This window comes from Triticum urartu, chromosome 6A (assembly GCF_056163025.1).
Source record: "Triticum urartu cultivar PI428250 chromosome 6A, HENAU_Tu73, whole genome shotgun sequence".
Classification (NCBI taxonomy): Eukaryota; Viridiplantae; Streptophyta; class Magnoliopsida; order Poales; family Poaceae; genus Triticum; species Triticum urartu.
Window position 1 is genome coordinate 390,761,278 of NC_141878.1, and position 18,272 is coordinate 390,779,549.

At 42.3% G+C, this 18,272-nt stretch overlaps 1 protein-coding gene across 1 annotated transcript; it reads left to right on the forward strand.

The window, feature by feature from the left end:
- Nucleotides 1-4,685: 4,685 nt before the first annotated feature.
- Nucleotides 4,686-5,817, forward strand: LOC125517671 (chitinase 6). The gene is made up of 2 exons (XM_048682880.2): nt 4,686-5,162; nt 5,264-5,817. The coding sequence occupies exons 1-2, from the start codon at nt 4,760-4,762 to the stop codon at nt 5,674-5,676; spliced, it is 816 nt and encodes a 271-aa protein (XP_048538837.2). The 5' UTR covers nt 4,686-4,759; the 3' UTR covers nt 5,677-5,817.
- The last annotated feature ends 12,455 nt before the right edge of the window (nt 5,818-18,272 follow it).

Genomic DNA, 18,272 nt, shown 5'->3' on the forward strand with positions numbered 1-18,272 from the left:
TTTCACCCACGCATGTAATAGGTACCCCGCCCTGATATCCCGTGCTACGCCACTTACAGCGCGATATGTGGCGCCTGAAGCTGATCACAATGCACTGGCCCATCTAAGGCTATAGGGGAGAAGATCATCCCAGTTTTGCGAAGCTTCAGGTCATTTTCTTTGTTTGGTTTCTGGACCGTCATTTTTTTCGATCCATTTTTTTTTCTTTGTTCAAATGCGTGAACATTTTCCAAATTTCTCAACTTTTCTCAAATTTGTATTTTTTGTCAAATTCACAATCTTTTCCCCAAATTCATGAAATTATTCTATTTTATGTGTTTTTCAATTAGTTTTTAAAATTTGCAATCTTTTTAAATTATGAAATTTTCCCTATTTTTTTTACAAAATAGGAACTGTTTTCGAATTCATGAACTTTTTCATTTTCTCAGTTTTTCCAAATTTATGATCTTTTTCAAACTCGTGATCTTTTTTTGGTTTTGTTTTGTGAACTTCTTTCGAGTCAACTGGGCCACTGGTCAATGGTCGACCGATCAACTAGAATCGAAGCGAACCAGTGAACGAGTGAACCAGGCGGGCATAAGGCGCCAATTAGGAGCACTCTACGCCCTGTGCGTCAAATTGTATAACAGGTCTCCTATACGGGTCGTCCACTAGCACGACCCAATAAATCACATATTGTTTCTTGCATGTTTTTTTATTTTATTTAATATATTTTAAAGAAAATAATTAAAACCAGATAATAATAAAAAATGTTTGCGTGCCTCAATGAAAATATTCATATATACAGAAACATTGTTGGTCTCATGTTTGTACAAAGATCTTCATGTGTTAAGGTTATACCAAAGTTATAAATGGTTGAAAACAGGAAAAGGAAAAAGAGAATGGAGATAAAATGTAGAAAGATTATACCTTAATGCTAAATTATTAGTTTTTTACAAAATCAACATGTGTAGACTAGTTTCCCGACAGAAGTGCACCGGTAATACATTCCCAGTACTTTTGCTTTTAGGGGTGGAGTTTTCGTTCTAATCGTTATCCTGAGAAGGTAAGTGGGGAAGGACGTGATGTTTCCTAGCTTGAGTGAACAATAAAATCCAAAAAATTGAAAACAAATTCAAAAATTATGTTTTCTTTTGTGTCAAACATTGACAAATGTTCTAAGTTCTTGAAAAAATTCAGTATTTTTTTATTGTTGAATAATGCCAAAAACAAAACAGAAATGAATTAGTTAATTTAGTAAAAGGATTACCTTGACTTAGGTCTGCCTCTGGTATAAATTAAATCATGGAATTCATGGCAATAAAAAAATCAATTATCAAAGCTGCTATTTTCAAAAGCGTTTTTGGAGTGCTTGATTCTTTTGCACGACTTCCACGAGTGGCATCCACGACGAGTGGCATCGAAAAGAGTTTTTGAATTTGTTTTCATTTTATTAGAAACTACGGTTCATCACGAGCCCATTTGAGCTCTGGAGCAGAAGAGGACTTTCGAGTGGAGAAGTATGTTTAGCGTGAGAGCGAACAAACTTTTTTTTCTTCTAAGAAATGCATGTGATGGGCATCTTATATCTAATAATTAACAAGGAAAACCGTAGTCAGTACAATGAAAAAGCTGAGCCGCCAACTCCTCGATGTGACGCACGCTTGCAATCTGGTAATCACTTTCCACTGATGTAACCACAAATCTTTGTAAATGGCATCCGACAATTGCGTGAAGTTGACATGCTCAATAACTAGCTTACTCCTAATAATCTAGAGTGTCTAGAATAACACCCCAAAGCATAACCAATGAAGACGACGATCGGTAATAGTGTGATTCCAATATTTTCATAGTGGTGACGAAAGTTTGAAGGCCAACCATTTTATGAATGCAACTCCATGGGAGTTGAGTTGTGACACAAGAGAAAAATATATGATTAGAGCCTCACCCACGTCACTCAAAAGGACACCGTCCATCTCCAAGACGGTTATGCTTGCGGACCTCCCCCCCGAAGGACCCCGACCGTGAATGAGCTGCCACACAAAGTATGTGATTTTTCAGGGGAGCTTAATCTCACAGATTTGATATACCTCGTCTGCACCGAGAGTAACAACAATTTCCTGAGATAAGGAGCTAGTCCAGAACCATCCATTGAACTCCATGTGCCAAGACATAATGGTCATGCTCAAATGTTGGGTGTGTGGTTTCATGGGACGTCCATATAATTTAGGATAAGTTCACAAGTAAAGTGTTTTATTAGTTTCAGTAAGAACTTTCTCTAAAAACGTTTTTTAACAATGGCGTGTCTGCAACAGCGGGCGAGTGGTGGCGACGGCCAGCGGTGGCGCGAGAAGGACCATCTTTCCGTAGACGAAGAGGAAGTTTGGAAGAATTTATGAGATCCCGAATAATTTTGTGTGCGTTTTATAAACTTCTTCTTCTTTATTCATTCATAAGTAAACTAGCATTGTTTACAAGTAAAGGAATACCCTCATTAGAGGCGTTATCCATCCAAACACTTAGAGAAGAAAACCTAGCTAACCTTACTAGTACATGAGCTACTCGATTACGTTCCCTATTACAATGATCATAAGTGACATGGAAAAACCTAATGACAAGAAATAACAATCACTATAATGGATGAAGTGACTGAAGAAGAGTAGCCTTGGCTCAACGCATGCACCACCTCCACACTATTCGAATTCACTCCAATCTTACTGCATCCGACGGTATTAGTAAGATTCAAACAAAACCTCACTGCAATTGCTTCTGCTGTGAACGAGTCGAAGCAAAGGTCCATCTTTTCATTAGCAGCCGCTATAAATTTCCCCCTATGGTCCCGGATAACCGCTCCAAATGTTGTTGCGAGTGTGTCACTATCAAATACCGCGTCAACATTTAATTTCACGTAACCATACTTTGGTTTCACCCAAGCATCTGAACAGATGTGAGCCTTTGGGCTATAAGAGATGGTATAATTTGCTACTAAGCCTCTCATTGACATATTGATTTGATATGCACTTTGAGTTTCTTCGTCATGTGTCAATTTTCACCTTTCATACCACAAATATCAAGTCGTTGTTGCCATCGTTTCTCTGAACTTCGGCAAGCCCAACACTTGAATTTGTTGTTCTGGAAGACACAAAAGATGTGCCAACACAAGCTTATCTGCCTTGTCAACTTTCAGTGCATGTTTGATAACAAGCTCAAGACCGAGCATCTTCCACACGTCCATTGTCAATTTGCATTCGAACAACATATGTCTTATGTCATCAGGCCCCTGTTACAGGCTGGACAACTCGAATTTATTTTCAAGTGCTTATTAGCCAGGATAGATCGACAAAGAATAGCACTCTGGAGCGCGTGCCACATAAATATTTTTATTTTTTCTGGGCAGACTAAGTTCCATACTGAGGCCCATGTATAAGATGGGTTTGAACCTCCAACCGTTAATTCCAACTTATGCCCAAATTAAAATTCTCATTCTGTATGACATGCAGATCACACCGTGAAAGTCCACTTAGACATGTTCCATGCCAGAAAATCTGTCATCTCATGTAATGGTAGTGGAATGGCCAAAATCCTTCATGTATATTTTTTGTGTGTTTACGAAACTGCTGGAGAGTTTTCTTTTGTCTATTTTCTCATAAAACCAGACTTTTCTTTCGGATACGAAGCAACTCTGACTGTTTGGCAGTGCCGGAGACCGAAGAGGCAAGCGGCGATTATCAAAAAAAGAAAGAAAAGCTGACTTCCCTCACGGCCTCACCAAAGTCAGGCTGGCCAGATTGCTGGAAACTCATAACGGTACGTGCCGAGTCAAACATTACCACCGTGTCACGTAGGGCAAGCATGAAATTTCAGCGGCTGCGTTTTTTCAGCACTAATTGTCAACCATGACAACCCCAGCCCTAACCCACCCAGTGATGGGCTGAAGATGTATGGTAGCCGTACCTCTCTGGAACAAAGGTACACTTATCTTACTCCCTCCATTTCACAATGTAGTGTTTCCTCTATCCCTGTGTTTCAACTTTGACCGTAAATTTAACTACCAAAACCGATTGTGCTGAGAGCAAAAATTATATTAACGAATTCGTATACGAAAGAAGTTTTCAATTATATAATTTTTTTCTTCCGCCGCAGTTTGTCTTGTTGATTAAATTTATGGTCAAAGTTGAACTTCAAAAAACACGGTCGCATTATATTTTAAAATGGAGGGAGTACTCATCAGTATTGGCCGTCGCCTGTCGCATCAGGAAACCCAGGACCGTTCCCGGCGAGCTGCCGTCCAGCTTTTTCTTTTCGTATCAATTTTGCTTGTACGTAACGGGGAAAGCAACCGGTTGCTATTGCAGTCGTGACGCCCTCTCCTCCACGGCAAAATGCAGCAGCCGGATGCTTATTTTGGCTAGTCCGACCTATTTTTAGGACGCTTCTCTTCTCTAGATGCTGGGGAGTCTGTGGCTCGCAGGCTGCTCATCATAGAAAAAAAAGAACGTGAAACGCAGGCTGCGTACGCTGCTGGAGTGAAGCTCGCAAACGTAGACGCGGTTGACGTTCACGTACCAATTCGCAACGTGCACGCGCCGACTGCAGTTTGACCAAGCCCTTGTTGGACTTGGAAGAAAATGGTCAGACGCTCACACAAAGGGGTCACGTCAGTCACTCCCCCCGGGCCATCCGGAGAACCCTATATAAACAGCAGCGAACCGTCGGAAGCTTGACATCGATCACACGGGCTAGCCACAGAGCAACGAACTCGGGTCATCAGCAACGAACCATGGCGCGGGTGCTGGCTCTCGGCGCCGCCGCGGCTTTCCTCCTCCTGGCAGTGGCATCGACCATGGCGGCCGCGCAGAACTGCGGGTGCGCCGCGACCGAGTGCTGCAGCCGCTGGGGGTTCTGCGGCACCACCGGCGAGTACTGCGGCACGGGCTGCCGCTCGGGCCCCTGCACCGTGCCCGTCACCAACAACGTGTCCGTGCCCGCCATCGTCACGCCGGCCTTCTTCGGCGCGCTCGTCGCCCAGGCCGCCGACGACTGCGCCGCCAAGGGCTTCTACACCCGCGACGCCTTCCTCACGGCGCTCGGCGGCTACCCCGCTTTCGGCCGCACCGGCTCCGACGACGACTCCAAGCGCGAGATCGCCGCCTTCTTCGCCCACGTCAACCACGAGACCATAAGTAAGCTCACCACGCACGCCGACAGTTCACCACGCTTATATATATATGTAGCCCCGAGCCCTGACCATGATGAGCTTGTACTACTACGAAATGATTTGCAGAGTTCTGCTACATCGACGAGATCAACGGGCCGAGCAAGAACTACTGCGACCCGACGAACGCGGAGTGGCCGTGCGCCGCCGGGAAGGGCTACTACGGCCGCGGGTCGCTGCAGATCTCGTGGAACTACAACTACGGGGCGGCGGGGCAGAGCCTCGGCTTCGACGGGCTCAACGACCCGGACGCGGTGGCGCGGAGCCCCGTCCTGGCGTTCCAAGCGGCGCTCTGGTACTGGATGAACAGCGTGCACGACATCATCGTCTCCGGCCAGGGGTTCGGCGCCACCATCAGGGCCATCAACGGCGCGCTCGAGTGCAACGGCAAGAACCCCAGCGCCGTCAACGACCGCGTCGCCTTCTACAAGCAGTTCTGCCAGCAGTTCGGCGTCGACCCGGGGACCAGCCTCACCTGCTAATTAAGCTCACTGTTTAGGACATCGCGTGGACTTGGTTGTGGCATATGTGCGTGCATCTGATTCGGACAGACATATTCAGGATAAGATTGCTTTCGGATTTGACACTATACTTGTTAATTTGATAATTTTTGGACGCCGATATTGACCTGACGTTCGGTCTGGCGACCACCCACCAAAGGTTCATCATCAGGAAAGAAGCTATCGATCGAACGAGATCGTTCCATTCGGTCTTCTTGTAGCGCGAACACGAAGCCTTAGGTACATGACTTTAAATACGTAAAACAAAAATACAAATAAAAGCAATGATTTCTATACTAAAAAATCCCATGAAGTTCAGCATGGATCCGATGAAAAAATGGCTTAAAAACTATATTTACAAAAAAAAGGCACTTAGAGTAGAGAAAACAAAAACTAAAAAAATGGCATGCATGAAAAATGTCATTCAAACTCAAGTTGCCAATGTGTTTTCATGATATGATGCAAAAAAAAGAAGGAATAAAAATGTAAAAAAAAAGAGTGTCATGATAACAAAATTGACGTAGTGTGTTTAAATTTGCCATGGTGTTCAAAAAATTGAAATGTGCCATGGTGCAAAAAAGAAAAATTGTGACGCTATGAAAATAAATTGCCATGGTACAAAAGTAAAAGAAAAGGAGGGTAGACGTGGCACAGTGATGAAGTCTTCCTCACTTGTGCCAAGAGGTCCTAGGTTTGAACCAGTCTCTCTGCATTGCAATGTAGCAAGGGTAAGACTAGCACTGGCGGAGCTTCGTGAGGGCAAAAGCGTGCCATGGCCCGCCCAGCCCCAGCAGGTAATACGTACATATACTACTTACAGCCCAGCCCACGACTGCATCGCTCGCTCGCAGCACCACCTCGTCACGCTTCTCTCCTTCGCATGCAGCCACGATCGCTCTATGCCCTCCCCCCCTCGATTCCTCATCTTATACAGCAGAGTGCAGAGTAGCTGACTGATACTAGTGCATGGGTCACGCGTGCAGCCGCGCGAAGGGCCAGAGAGAGGTGGCCGGGAGCCGTGAGGGTCGAGCTCCCAGTCCCACCATCACAACGAGTAGCAGGTTCGAGCCCATACCCCAGGCGGGCCCCTAGCAGGGGCCAGCTGGGGGATGAGCACCGCTACATAGGCACATCATTGTTGTTGTTCAGGGTTCAGTAGAGTTTTAGGTGTTGAAAGTTTCAGTTTCGACTGTAGCTACATTTCTTTAGTTTCGTCAGAAATAACCGAGCTGCGACTCGACCGTAGCTAGCTAGGATTGCGGCACCCTGACCCGATCATGGAATCGCACGATGAAACGGTCATGGTGCCATGACATGCGACGAGCAGGGAGTATTGGGATGGCGGTACTCACGACCCGAACATGCCTGTTTTTTCGTTTTCCGTTGAAGTCTGTAACGACTGAATAGAAGAAGAGAAACAGTAAAGCTACATATAGTTCGCAGAGCAAAGACCTCCCTATCTCGTGTGCTCACTCTTTCTTCCATAACTCTGGTGATCGCCGGAGTTCCAGCTTGGCAGGGTTCGTCCGGTAATCACTACATAATTGCCATGGACAACAAGGCTAATCAACGCAGAGATTTGATTCTCAATAGAAAAAGAGATGATGTGATTACATATGAAGTTTAGGAAGACTTCTGAGCAGCAGCTCATCATCCTTTGCTTGAGTTGATTATTTTTGTGTGTTTTCTTTTATCTTGGCCCGCCCAGGATTTTTTTTTGTAGCTCCGCCACTGAAGACTAGGTTCCTGTAATCCCTCCCCACACAGCACCTTGTGTTGGAGTTTCTATGCATTGGGTCTGTCCTTTTACAAAAGTAAAAGAAAAAATTGCCGTAATAGATAATGAAAAACAAGATACCATGGGTTGTTTTAGTAAGATTTGCCATGGTTTAAAAAAATAAATTCGCCATCGTATTTAAAAGCAAATCTTGCCATGCTCAAAAGATTATTTTCAAAGGCAGAAAAAGGAAAATAGCCCTGCCAATTTGCATTTGTATAAGGTGGCAAAAATGTTGGTTAAAGTGTACCATTTTTTTAGTAATAATTTCCATGTTTCATAAAAGTAAATTTACCATGGTCCATGGAAAAGATTTTCCATGAACATTGAAAAAGTGAACTTGCCATGGATGTAAAGTACATTTACCATGGCAATAAAAGGATGAATGTCATGAAAAATTAAAAGGTAAATTTTCCATGAGTGATAAAAATTAATTTTCCATGTATGTGAAAGTAAAATTGCCGTGGAGAATATAGCAAAATTCTCCATGAAAAAATAAATTAATATCTGACATGTCACTAAAAGTAAAATTGCCATGGCAAAAGTAGACTAAACTTTGCCATGGAAAATGAAGTAAATTTTCCATGGAAAATGAAGTAAGTCTGCCATGCTACAAAATAAATTTGACATGTTCTTATAAGGAAAAATTCTTATGAAGATGAAATTTTCATATATTTATCGCGTGACTATTCTAAAAAAATGTTTGAAATTATGCTACGAGGTACGAGACACACTTTGGCATTGTCCAAAAAGAAAGAAAAAAGTTGCGACGGTCGATTACGTGAATTCGCCAGGGACCATAGGAAAAAAGAAGGTCGACATTGTCATAAAAAAGGAAATTTGCATGGGCCATGAAGTGAATTTGCCATGGGCCATAAAACTGAATTTGCCATGACAAGTTTTTTTTTATAAAACTGAGCCTTGTAAAAAAGTGTGGTTGTGGCATGGCAAGGGTTGTATTGGTGAAATGGCAAAGTCTATATTGATGACATGGCAACAACTAAAAACTATTGCCATGATAAAAGCTATAGATTTTCCATAAACGATTGAAAAAGTAAATTTGCCATGGATGTAAAGTACATTTAATAAAAGCTATAGATTTTCCATGAACAATTGAAAAAGTAAATTTGCCATGGATGTAAAGTACATTTATCATGGCAATTAAAATGTCAATTTGCCATGGAAAAATTCAAAAGTAAATTTGCCATGAGTGATAAAAAGTTAATTTACCATGTATGTGAAAGTAATTTGTCGTGGAGAATATAGTAAAATTTGCCATCGCAAAAGAAAGTAATATTTTCCATGTCTTTAAAAGTAATTAGCCATGATATTATCTAGAAGTTTAGTAGCTTCTCCTAATGTAATTTTCATAAAAGTACCTCCTGCGACGGAATCTAAAAGATTTCTAGATGCAAAATTCAATCCGGCGTAAAAAATTTGTATGATCATCCATAAACTTAAACCATGAGTAGGGCAATTTCTTATCATCAATTTCACCCTCTCCCAAGATTGTGCAACATGTTCATTATCAAGTTACTTAAAATTCATTATATTGTTCCTAAGGGCGATAGTCTTAGCGGGAGGAAAATACTTGGAAATAAAAGCATCTTTGCACTTATTCCATGAATTAATACTATTTTTAGGCAAAGATGAAAACCAAGTTTTAGCACGATCTCTTAGTGAGAACGAAAATAACTTCAATTTAACAATGTCATTATGCACATCTTTTTTCTTTTGCATATCACAGAACTCAACGAAAGTATTTAGATGGGATGTGACATCTTCACTAGGAAGGCCAGAAAATTGATCTTTCATAACAAGATTCAGCAAAGCGACATTAATTTTATAAGTTCCGCACTAGTGGCGGGAGTAATCGGAGTACTAATAAAATCATTATTATTAGTATTTGATACGTCTCCATCGTATCTACTTTTCCAAACACTTTTGCCCTTATTTTGGACTCTAACTTGCATGATTTGAATGGAACTAATCCGGACTGACGCTGTTTTCAGCAGAATTGTCATGGTGTTATTTTTGTGCAGAAATAAAAGTTATCTGAATGACATGAAAATCAACGGAGGTTATTTTTGGAATATATAAAAAATACTAGCGAAAGAATCAACGTCAGGGGGCCCACACCCTGTCCACGAGGGTGGAGGGCGCGCCTTGATAACCCACAAGTATAGGGGATCACAACAGTTTTCGAGGGTAGAGTATTCAACCCAAATTTATTGATTCGACACAAGGGAAGACAAAGAATATTCTCAAGTATTAGCAGCTGAGTTGTCAATTCAACCACACCTGGAAACTTAATATCTACAGTAAAGTATTTAGTAGCAAAGTAATATGATAGTAGTGGTAACGGTGGTAAAAATAACGGTAGCAGTTTTGGTTTTATACTGATTGTAACAGTAGCAACGGAAAAGTAAATAAGCGAAGAACAATATATGAAAAGCTCGTAGGCAATGGATCGGTGATGGATAATTATGTCGGATGCGATCAATCATGCAACAACTATAACATAGGGTGACACAGAACTAGCTCCAGTTCATCAATGTAATGTAGGCATGTATTCCGAATATAGTCATACATGCTTATGAAAAACAACTTGCATGACATCTTTTGTCCTACCCTCCCGTGGCAGCGGGGTCCTATTGGAAACTAAGGGATATTAATGCCTCCTTTTAATAGAGTACCGGACCAAAGCATTAACACATAGTGAATACATGAAATCCTCAAACTACGGTCATCACCGGTAAGTATCCCGATTATTGTCACTTCGGGGTTAACGGATCATAACACATAATAGGTGACTATAGACTTGCAAGATAGGATCACGAACTCACATATATTCATGGAAACATAATAGGTTCAGATCTGAAATCATGGCACTGGGCCCTAGTGACAAGCATTAAGCATAACAAAGTCATATCAACATCAATCTCAAAGCATAATGGATACTAGGGATCAAACCCTAACAAAACTAACTCGATTACATGATAATTCTCATCCAACCCATCACCGTCCAGCAAGCCTACGATAGAATTACTCACGCACGTCGGTGAGCATCATGAAATTGGTGATGGAGGAAGGTTGATGATGACGATGGCGACGGATTCCCCTCTCCGGGGCCCCGAACGGACTCCAGGTCAGCCCTCCCGAGAGAGTTTAGGGCTTGGCGGTGGCTCCGTATCATAAAACACGATGAATCCTTCTCTCCAATTTTTTCTCCCCGAACACGAATATATGGAGTCAGCATGGACGTCGGTGGAGCATCAGGGGGCCCATGAGGCAGGGGGCGCGCCCTCACCCTCGTGGATAGGGTGTGGGCCCCCTGGCCTCGATTCTTTCACCAGTATTTTTTAATATTCTAAAAATAATCTCCGTTGATTTTTAGGTCATTCCGAGAACTTTTATTTCTGCACAAAAATAACACCGTGACAATTCTGCTGAAAACAACGTTAGTCCGAGTTAGTTCCATTCAAATCATGCAAGTTAGAGTCCAAAACAAGGGCAAAAGTGTTTGGAAAAGTAGATATGTTGGAGACGTATCAATTCCCCCAAGCTTAAACCTTTGCTTGTCCTCAAGCAATTCAGTTGACAAACTAAAAGTGACAAAGAAAAACTTTTACAAACTCTGTTTGCTCTTGTTGTTGTAAATATGTAAAGCCAACATTCAAGTTTTCAGCAAAGATTATGAACTAACCACATTCACAATAATATTTAGGTCTCATGTTTACTCATATCAATGGCATAATCAACTAGCGAGCAATAATAATAAATCTCGGATGACAACACTTTCTCAAAACAATCATAATATGATATAACAAGATGGTATCTCGCTAGCCCTTTCTGAGACTGCAAAACATAAATGCAGAGCACCTTTAAAGATCAAGGATTGACTAGACATTGTAATTCATGGTAAAAGAGATCCAATCAAATTATACTCAATGTAAACTAACAATAATACATTCAAACGACAGCGGTGCTCTCCAACTGGTGCTTTTTAATAAGAGGATGATGACTCAGCATAAAAGTAAATAGATAGGCCCTTCGCAGAGGGAAGCAGAGATTTGTAGAGGTGCCAGAGCTCGATTTTGAAATAGAGATGAATAATATTTTGAGCGGTATACTTTCATTGTCAACATAACAACCGAGAGATCTCAATATCTTCCATGCTACACACATTATAGGCGGTTCCCAAGCAGAATGGTAAAGTTTATACTCCCCCACCAACAACAAGCATCAATCCATGGCTTGCCCGAAACAACGAGTACCTCCAACTAGCAACAATCCTGGGGGAGTTTTGTTTGCAATTATTTTGATTTGATTTGAGCATGGGACTGGGCATCCCGGTGACCAGCCATTTTCTCGTGAGTGAGGAGAGGAGTCCACTCCTCTTGAGAATAACCCGCCTAACATGGAGGATACAGACAGCCCTAGTTGATACATGAGCTATTCGAGCATACAAAACAGAATGTTTATTTGAAGTTTTAGAGTTTGAAACATACAAATTTACTTGGAACGGCAGGTAGATACCGTATATAGGAAGGTATGGTGGACTCATATGGAACAACTTTTGGGGTTTATGGAATTGGATGCACAAGCAGTATTCTCGCTTAGTACAAGTGAAGGCTAGAAAGAGACTGGGAAGCGACTAGCTAGAGAGCGACAACAGTCATGAACATGCATTAAAATTAATCAACACTGAATGCAAGCATGAGTAGGATATAATTCACCATGAACATAAATATCATGGAGGCTATGTTGATTTTGTTTCAACTACATGCGTGAACATGTGCCAACTCAAGCCACTCGAATCGTTCAAAGGAGGATACCACCCTATCATACCACATCACAACCATTTTAATAGCATGTTGGCACGCAAGGTAAACCATTATAAACTCCTAGCAAATTAAGCATGGCATAAGCAACTATAATCTCTAATTGTCATTGCAAACATGTTTCATTCATAATAGGCTAAATCAGGAATGATGGACTAATCATATTTACAAAAACAAGAGTGGTCGAGTTCATACCAGCTTTTCTCATCTCAATCAGTTCATCATATATCGTCATTATTGCCTTTCACTTGCATGGCCGAATAGTGTGGATAATAATAATAGTGCACGTGCATTGGACTAAGCTGGAATCTGCAAGCATTCAATTCAAGGGAGAAGACAAGGTAATACAGGCTCTTTGTTAGATCAACAATAATGCATATAAGAGCCACTCAACAATTTCATCATGGCATTCTCCTCTCGACCCCCAAAGAACAAGAAAGAAATAAAACTATTTACACGGGAAAGCTCCCAACAAGCAAAAGAAGAACGAGAAATGTTTTTGGGGTTTTTAATTACTACTACTACAGGCATGGAAAGTAAACTAGCTAAAAGCTACAGATAATTTTTTTGTTTTTTCTTAAGGGTTTTGAAACACACAAGAAGAAAACTTAAAAAGAAAATAAACTAGCATGGATGATACAATGAAAAAGTATGAGCACCGACAACTGGCATGAGTGTGTGAACATGAATGTAATGTCAGTGAGAAATACGTACTCCCCCAAGTTTAGGCTTTTGGCCTAAGTTGGTCTATGCCCATGGATGGCCTGGTGGATATCCGAAGTTGAAGCCGGGGTCGTACTGAGATGCATCAGCTACTGCCTGAAGGGCTGCAGCTTGGAGGCAGGCTTCCTCCACGCTCCTCTCGTACTCGTTCGCCTCCTCCCTGGTTATAACATATCTCCTTTTTGCCTGAAAGTCAAAGAAAGTAGGAGCAGGGAGGGCGACATGATAGGTGCGTCGTCTGTCAAAGATTAGTTGGTACTGGAGGGACTGATCATTCCTCTCAACAAACTGATGACGAACCATAGCATTATAATCTAAATAAGCAGGAGGCAACTCAATATCATCTCCACATATGGGTGTCTCAAGAAAATCAGCTAAACGGGTTGCAGAAATTCCACCAAAGAAATCTCCATTAATATTATTATCATGCAACCTGCGTGCAACAATGCCCCCCAAGTTATATTGTCTATCTCCTAATATAACACTCTTGAGAACATTAAGATCGGGAACGCACATGTGACATGCCTCGTCCTTACCGTTAATGCATCTACCTAAAAAGAGAGCAAAATAATGTATGGTAGGAAAATGAATGCTCACTATGGTGGCTTGTGTTATTTCTCTAGATTCCCCCACAGTTATACTAGCAAGAAAATCTTTATATTCAGATTTGCGAGTCTCACTAGCACTACCCCACTGAGGGAGTTTACAAGCAGTATTAAACTCTTCTAAGTCCATGGTATAAGATTTATCATAAAGATCAAACATGACAGTTTGAGAATTGCATGATGATGTAAATAGAGGTACTGATGGCACTTATCTAACTCGAAGCTCTCAAGATCAGTGTTACGCACATATGCTTCAAATTCCTCCTTAATTCCTGCCCGGACCATGAAATTTTCTGACGGCCATTCACAAGGCCACATTTGAGCTTCTCTTGGTAGTTCATTGTCCGGCTCGCGTATTGCGGGCCTTGGGCCTTGCTTCCTTGAGGAACCACCTTGATACATTTTCCTAAACATATTTCTTCCTCTGAAAAATTTCTGAAATTTTTAGTAACTCAAAAATAAAAGTGAACCAAACTCAACAAGATTGATAGCAACTACTCCTACAAGTGCCTAGAGACTATATTATGCATTAAAACTACTTTTGACCATATAAATTTGACATGCAAGCTCAAGAACAGGGTCACCTAAGAAGCAAAAATTTGCAACAAATAAAGCACTAGAACAAAAACTAATTGGACCATTGGAGGAGTCACATACCGAAGAACAATCCCCCAAAGTAGTTTTGTGAATGGAGCTTTGAGCAAGGAGATCAAAAATGGCAGCAAGATGAGCTAGAACACGGGTTTGAGCTAGGTGGGGATTTTTTCTGGAGCAAGACGAAGGGTGTGGGTGCAAGGATAAGTGGAGGGGACCCACGTGGGGTCCATGAGGAAGGGGCACGCCCAGGGGGGTAGCGCCCTCCACCCTCGTGGGCACGTGGTGGGTCCCCCTGGTGTGTTCTCAGTGCCAGATATTCTCAAATATTCTAGAAAAAATCATATTAAATTTTCAGAGCATTTGGAGAACTTTTATTTTCGAGGTATTTTTATTGCATGGATAATTCAGAAAACAGACAGAAAATACTATTTTTGCTTTATTTAATCTAAATAACAGAAAGTAAAAAGAGGGTACAGAGAGTTGTGTTTTCTAAATTCATCCATCTCATGCTCATCAAAAGGAATCCACTAATAAGGTTGATCAAGTATTGTTAACAAACTCTTTTCGAATAACCTGAAACCAAAGAATTTTCGAATAACACTAGGTTGCCTCAACGGGGATATGCATGTCCCCAACAATGAGAATATCATATTTCTTCTTGAAAGTAGGAAGAGGAAATTCAAAACCTCCAATAGTAATAGTTGGAATTTTTCCAATAGAATTGATACTGTGGACTTGAGGTTGTTTCCTCAGAAAGTGTACCGTATGCTCATTACCATTAACATGAAAAGTGACATTGCCTTTGTTGCAACCAATAACAGCCCCTGCAGTATTCAAAAATGGTCTACCAAGGATAATCGACATACTATCATCCTCGGGAATATCAAGAATAATGAAGTTCGTTAAAATAGTAATGTTTGCAACCACAACAGGCACATCCTCACAAATACCGACAGGTATAGCAGTTGATTTATCAGCCATTTGCAAAGATATTTCAGTAGGTGTCAACTTATTCAAATCAAGTCTACGATATAAAGAGAGAGGCATAACACTAACACCGGCTCCGAGATCACATAAAGCAGTTTTAACATAGTTTCTTTTAATGGAGCATGGTATAATTGGTACTCCTGGATCTCCAAGTTTCTTTGGTATTCCACCCTTAAAAGAATAATTAGCAAGCATGGTGGAATTTCAGCTTCCGGTATCTTTCTTTTATTAGTAACAATATCCTTCATATATTTAGCATAAGAATTCACTTTAAGCATATCAATCAAACGCATACGCAAAAAGATAGGTCTAATCATTTCAGCAAAGCGCTCAAAATCCTCATCATCCTTTTTCTTGGATGGTTTAGGAGGGAAGGGCATGGGTTTCTGAACCTATGGTTCTCTTTCTTTACCATGCTTTCTAGCAACAAAGTCTCTCTTATCATAATGTTGATTCTTTGATTGTGGGTTATCAAGATCAACAACAGGTTCAATTTCTACATCATTATCATTACTAGGTTGAGCATCAACATGAACATCATCATTAACATTATCACTAGGTTCATGTTCATTACCAGATTGTGTTTCAACATCAGAAATAGAAATATCATTGGGATTCTCAGGTGTGTCAACAACAGGTTCACTAGAAGCATGCAAAGTCCTATCATTTTTCTTCTTCTTCTAAGAAGAATTAGGTGCATCAATATTAGTTCTCTGAGAATCTTGCTCAATTCTCTAAGGGAGGCCCTCAGGATACAAAAGTTCCTGAGTCATTTTACCTCCTCTAGTCATAACTCTAACATCATTATAATTTTTCTTATTATTTAATTCATTGAACAAATCATTCTGAGCCTTAAGTACTTGTTCTACTTGAGAGGTAACCATAGAAGCATGTTTACTAATGAGTTTAAGTTCACCTTTAACACTAGCCATATAATTACTCAAGTGTTCAAGCATATCAGAATTGCGTTTCAATTGTCTACTAATATAAGAATTGAAGTTTTCTTGTTTAACAATAAAATTATCAAACTCATCTAAGCATTGGCTAGCAGACTTATAACGAGGAATATCACCTTCATCAAATCTATAGAGAGAATTTGCCTTTACTACCTATATCAGGTTATCAAGACCATGTATTTCTTCAATAGGTGGTAAATTCTTAACATCTTCAGCTTTAATACCTTTTTCTTTCATAGATTTCTTTGCCTCTTGCATATCTTCAGTACTGAGAAATAGAATACCCCTTTGCTTCGGAGTTTGCTTAGGATTTGGTTCAGGAAGTGTCCAATTATTTTCATTAGTCACTACAAAAAAGACACATCCGTGACATTTTGGGCCGAACGAAATTTTTTTCTGTCATACATATGACACTTCTATAACGATAATTGTGACAAAACCCGGTATCATCATAGATGTGGTGGGCTCCTACTTCTATGACAAAAAATCATGACAGAAAATGGCTTTTCGTCCTGGGCGGGCCGGAGACGCAGCTGCATGACATTCTTTGGGCCGTCCATGATGGAAAAAACCGTGGTAGAAGCGAGGGCGAGGAAAATTTCGGGGAGTTCCCGGTTACGGTGGGAGGTCGGGGGCTGAGCGATGCACATTTCTCTCGTACACGTACGCACGTGTGTGCGAGGCGTTGGCTCTAACTGAACCCGAGCGAGGCGTTGGGCTCTAAATGAACCCGAGCGATTGCACTGCAGGCTATGCGTTACTGAACCCGAGCGATCGATCGATGGCTGTTAACTGAACTCGATCGAGCGATTCCTTCGCTACTGCTGCTAACTGAAGCCGATCGATGCTGCCTCTGGATGAACAGTGAGCGTTGCGGGGGGGGGGGGGAGGGGTTGGATGAACAGTTCCCAGTGGGGGTGGATGAACAGGACCCCGTGGTGTTGCCTCTGGATGAACAGGACCCCGATCGATCAAGTCGGTTGGGGCTGGATGAACAGGACCCCGTGGAGGGCTGGATGAACAGGACCACCCCGTGGAGGGCAGGATGAATAGTAGATGGTGGAGGGCAGGATGAATAGTAGCCCGTGGAGGGGTGGTTGAACAGGAGCCCGTGGAGAGGGCTAGTTGAACATTAGCCGGTGGAGTAGCACGCGGTGGAGGCTAGATGAACAGGAGCCTGTGGATGAACAGTCGCAGATGGAGGCTGGAGGAGGTCGACGGTGGATGAACAGTAGCTCGTGGAGGCTGGAGGGGGTCGACGGTGGAGATGAACAGTATCCCGTGGAGTCCCGTTTTGCGGTACGCCACACCCCTCCTGATGAACAGGACCCCCGTTTTGACCGTAGCGCTCCAACACAAGTCCGTTTCGTCCATTTTGCGGTATGCCACACCCTCCCGATCAACAGGACCCCCGTTTCGACCGTAGGAGGTCCATTTCCTCTGTTTTACGGTACGCCAGACCCCTCCCGATGAACAGGATCCCGTTTTGAACGTGGCCGGTCGAACACAAGGCCGTTTCCTCCGTTCTGTGGTACGCCAGGCCTCGTTTCCATCGCATGTTCCGTCCAAGCCCTCCCAATGAACACGACGCATTCCGTTGCCTCCCCATGAACATGACGCATTCCGTTGCCTCCCCATGAACACGACGACGACGCTGTTTCTTCGTTCCGACCCAGCCATGTACACGAGCGCTGGCCGTACATATGCGCGAGTAGGCGTTCGAGACCCCGCCCGTATGTACACATATGTGGCCGTATTTTCTTTCTTGCACCCTGGCCGCCTCTACTACCACATGTGCGCGCCTCTACATCGACCAATATACATGTACGTACACGTTCGCGACCAGAATGACAACGCTACGTACGCTTCGACCAGGTGGGTCCCGACTGTCAGGCACTTCCTTGCGTGCGAAGATGTAGCTGGTGGGTCCCAGCAGTTAGGGGGGCGAAATACGGTGGCCCGTCCGGTGGGTCCCGCTGTCAGGTGGAGGAATAATTATTTTGCATGTAATAAGGAGGCACTTCCTTGCTACGGCCGCGGACCCAGCTGTCAGCCTCTTCACGTACATTCGACGTCCGATGGAAGCTGT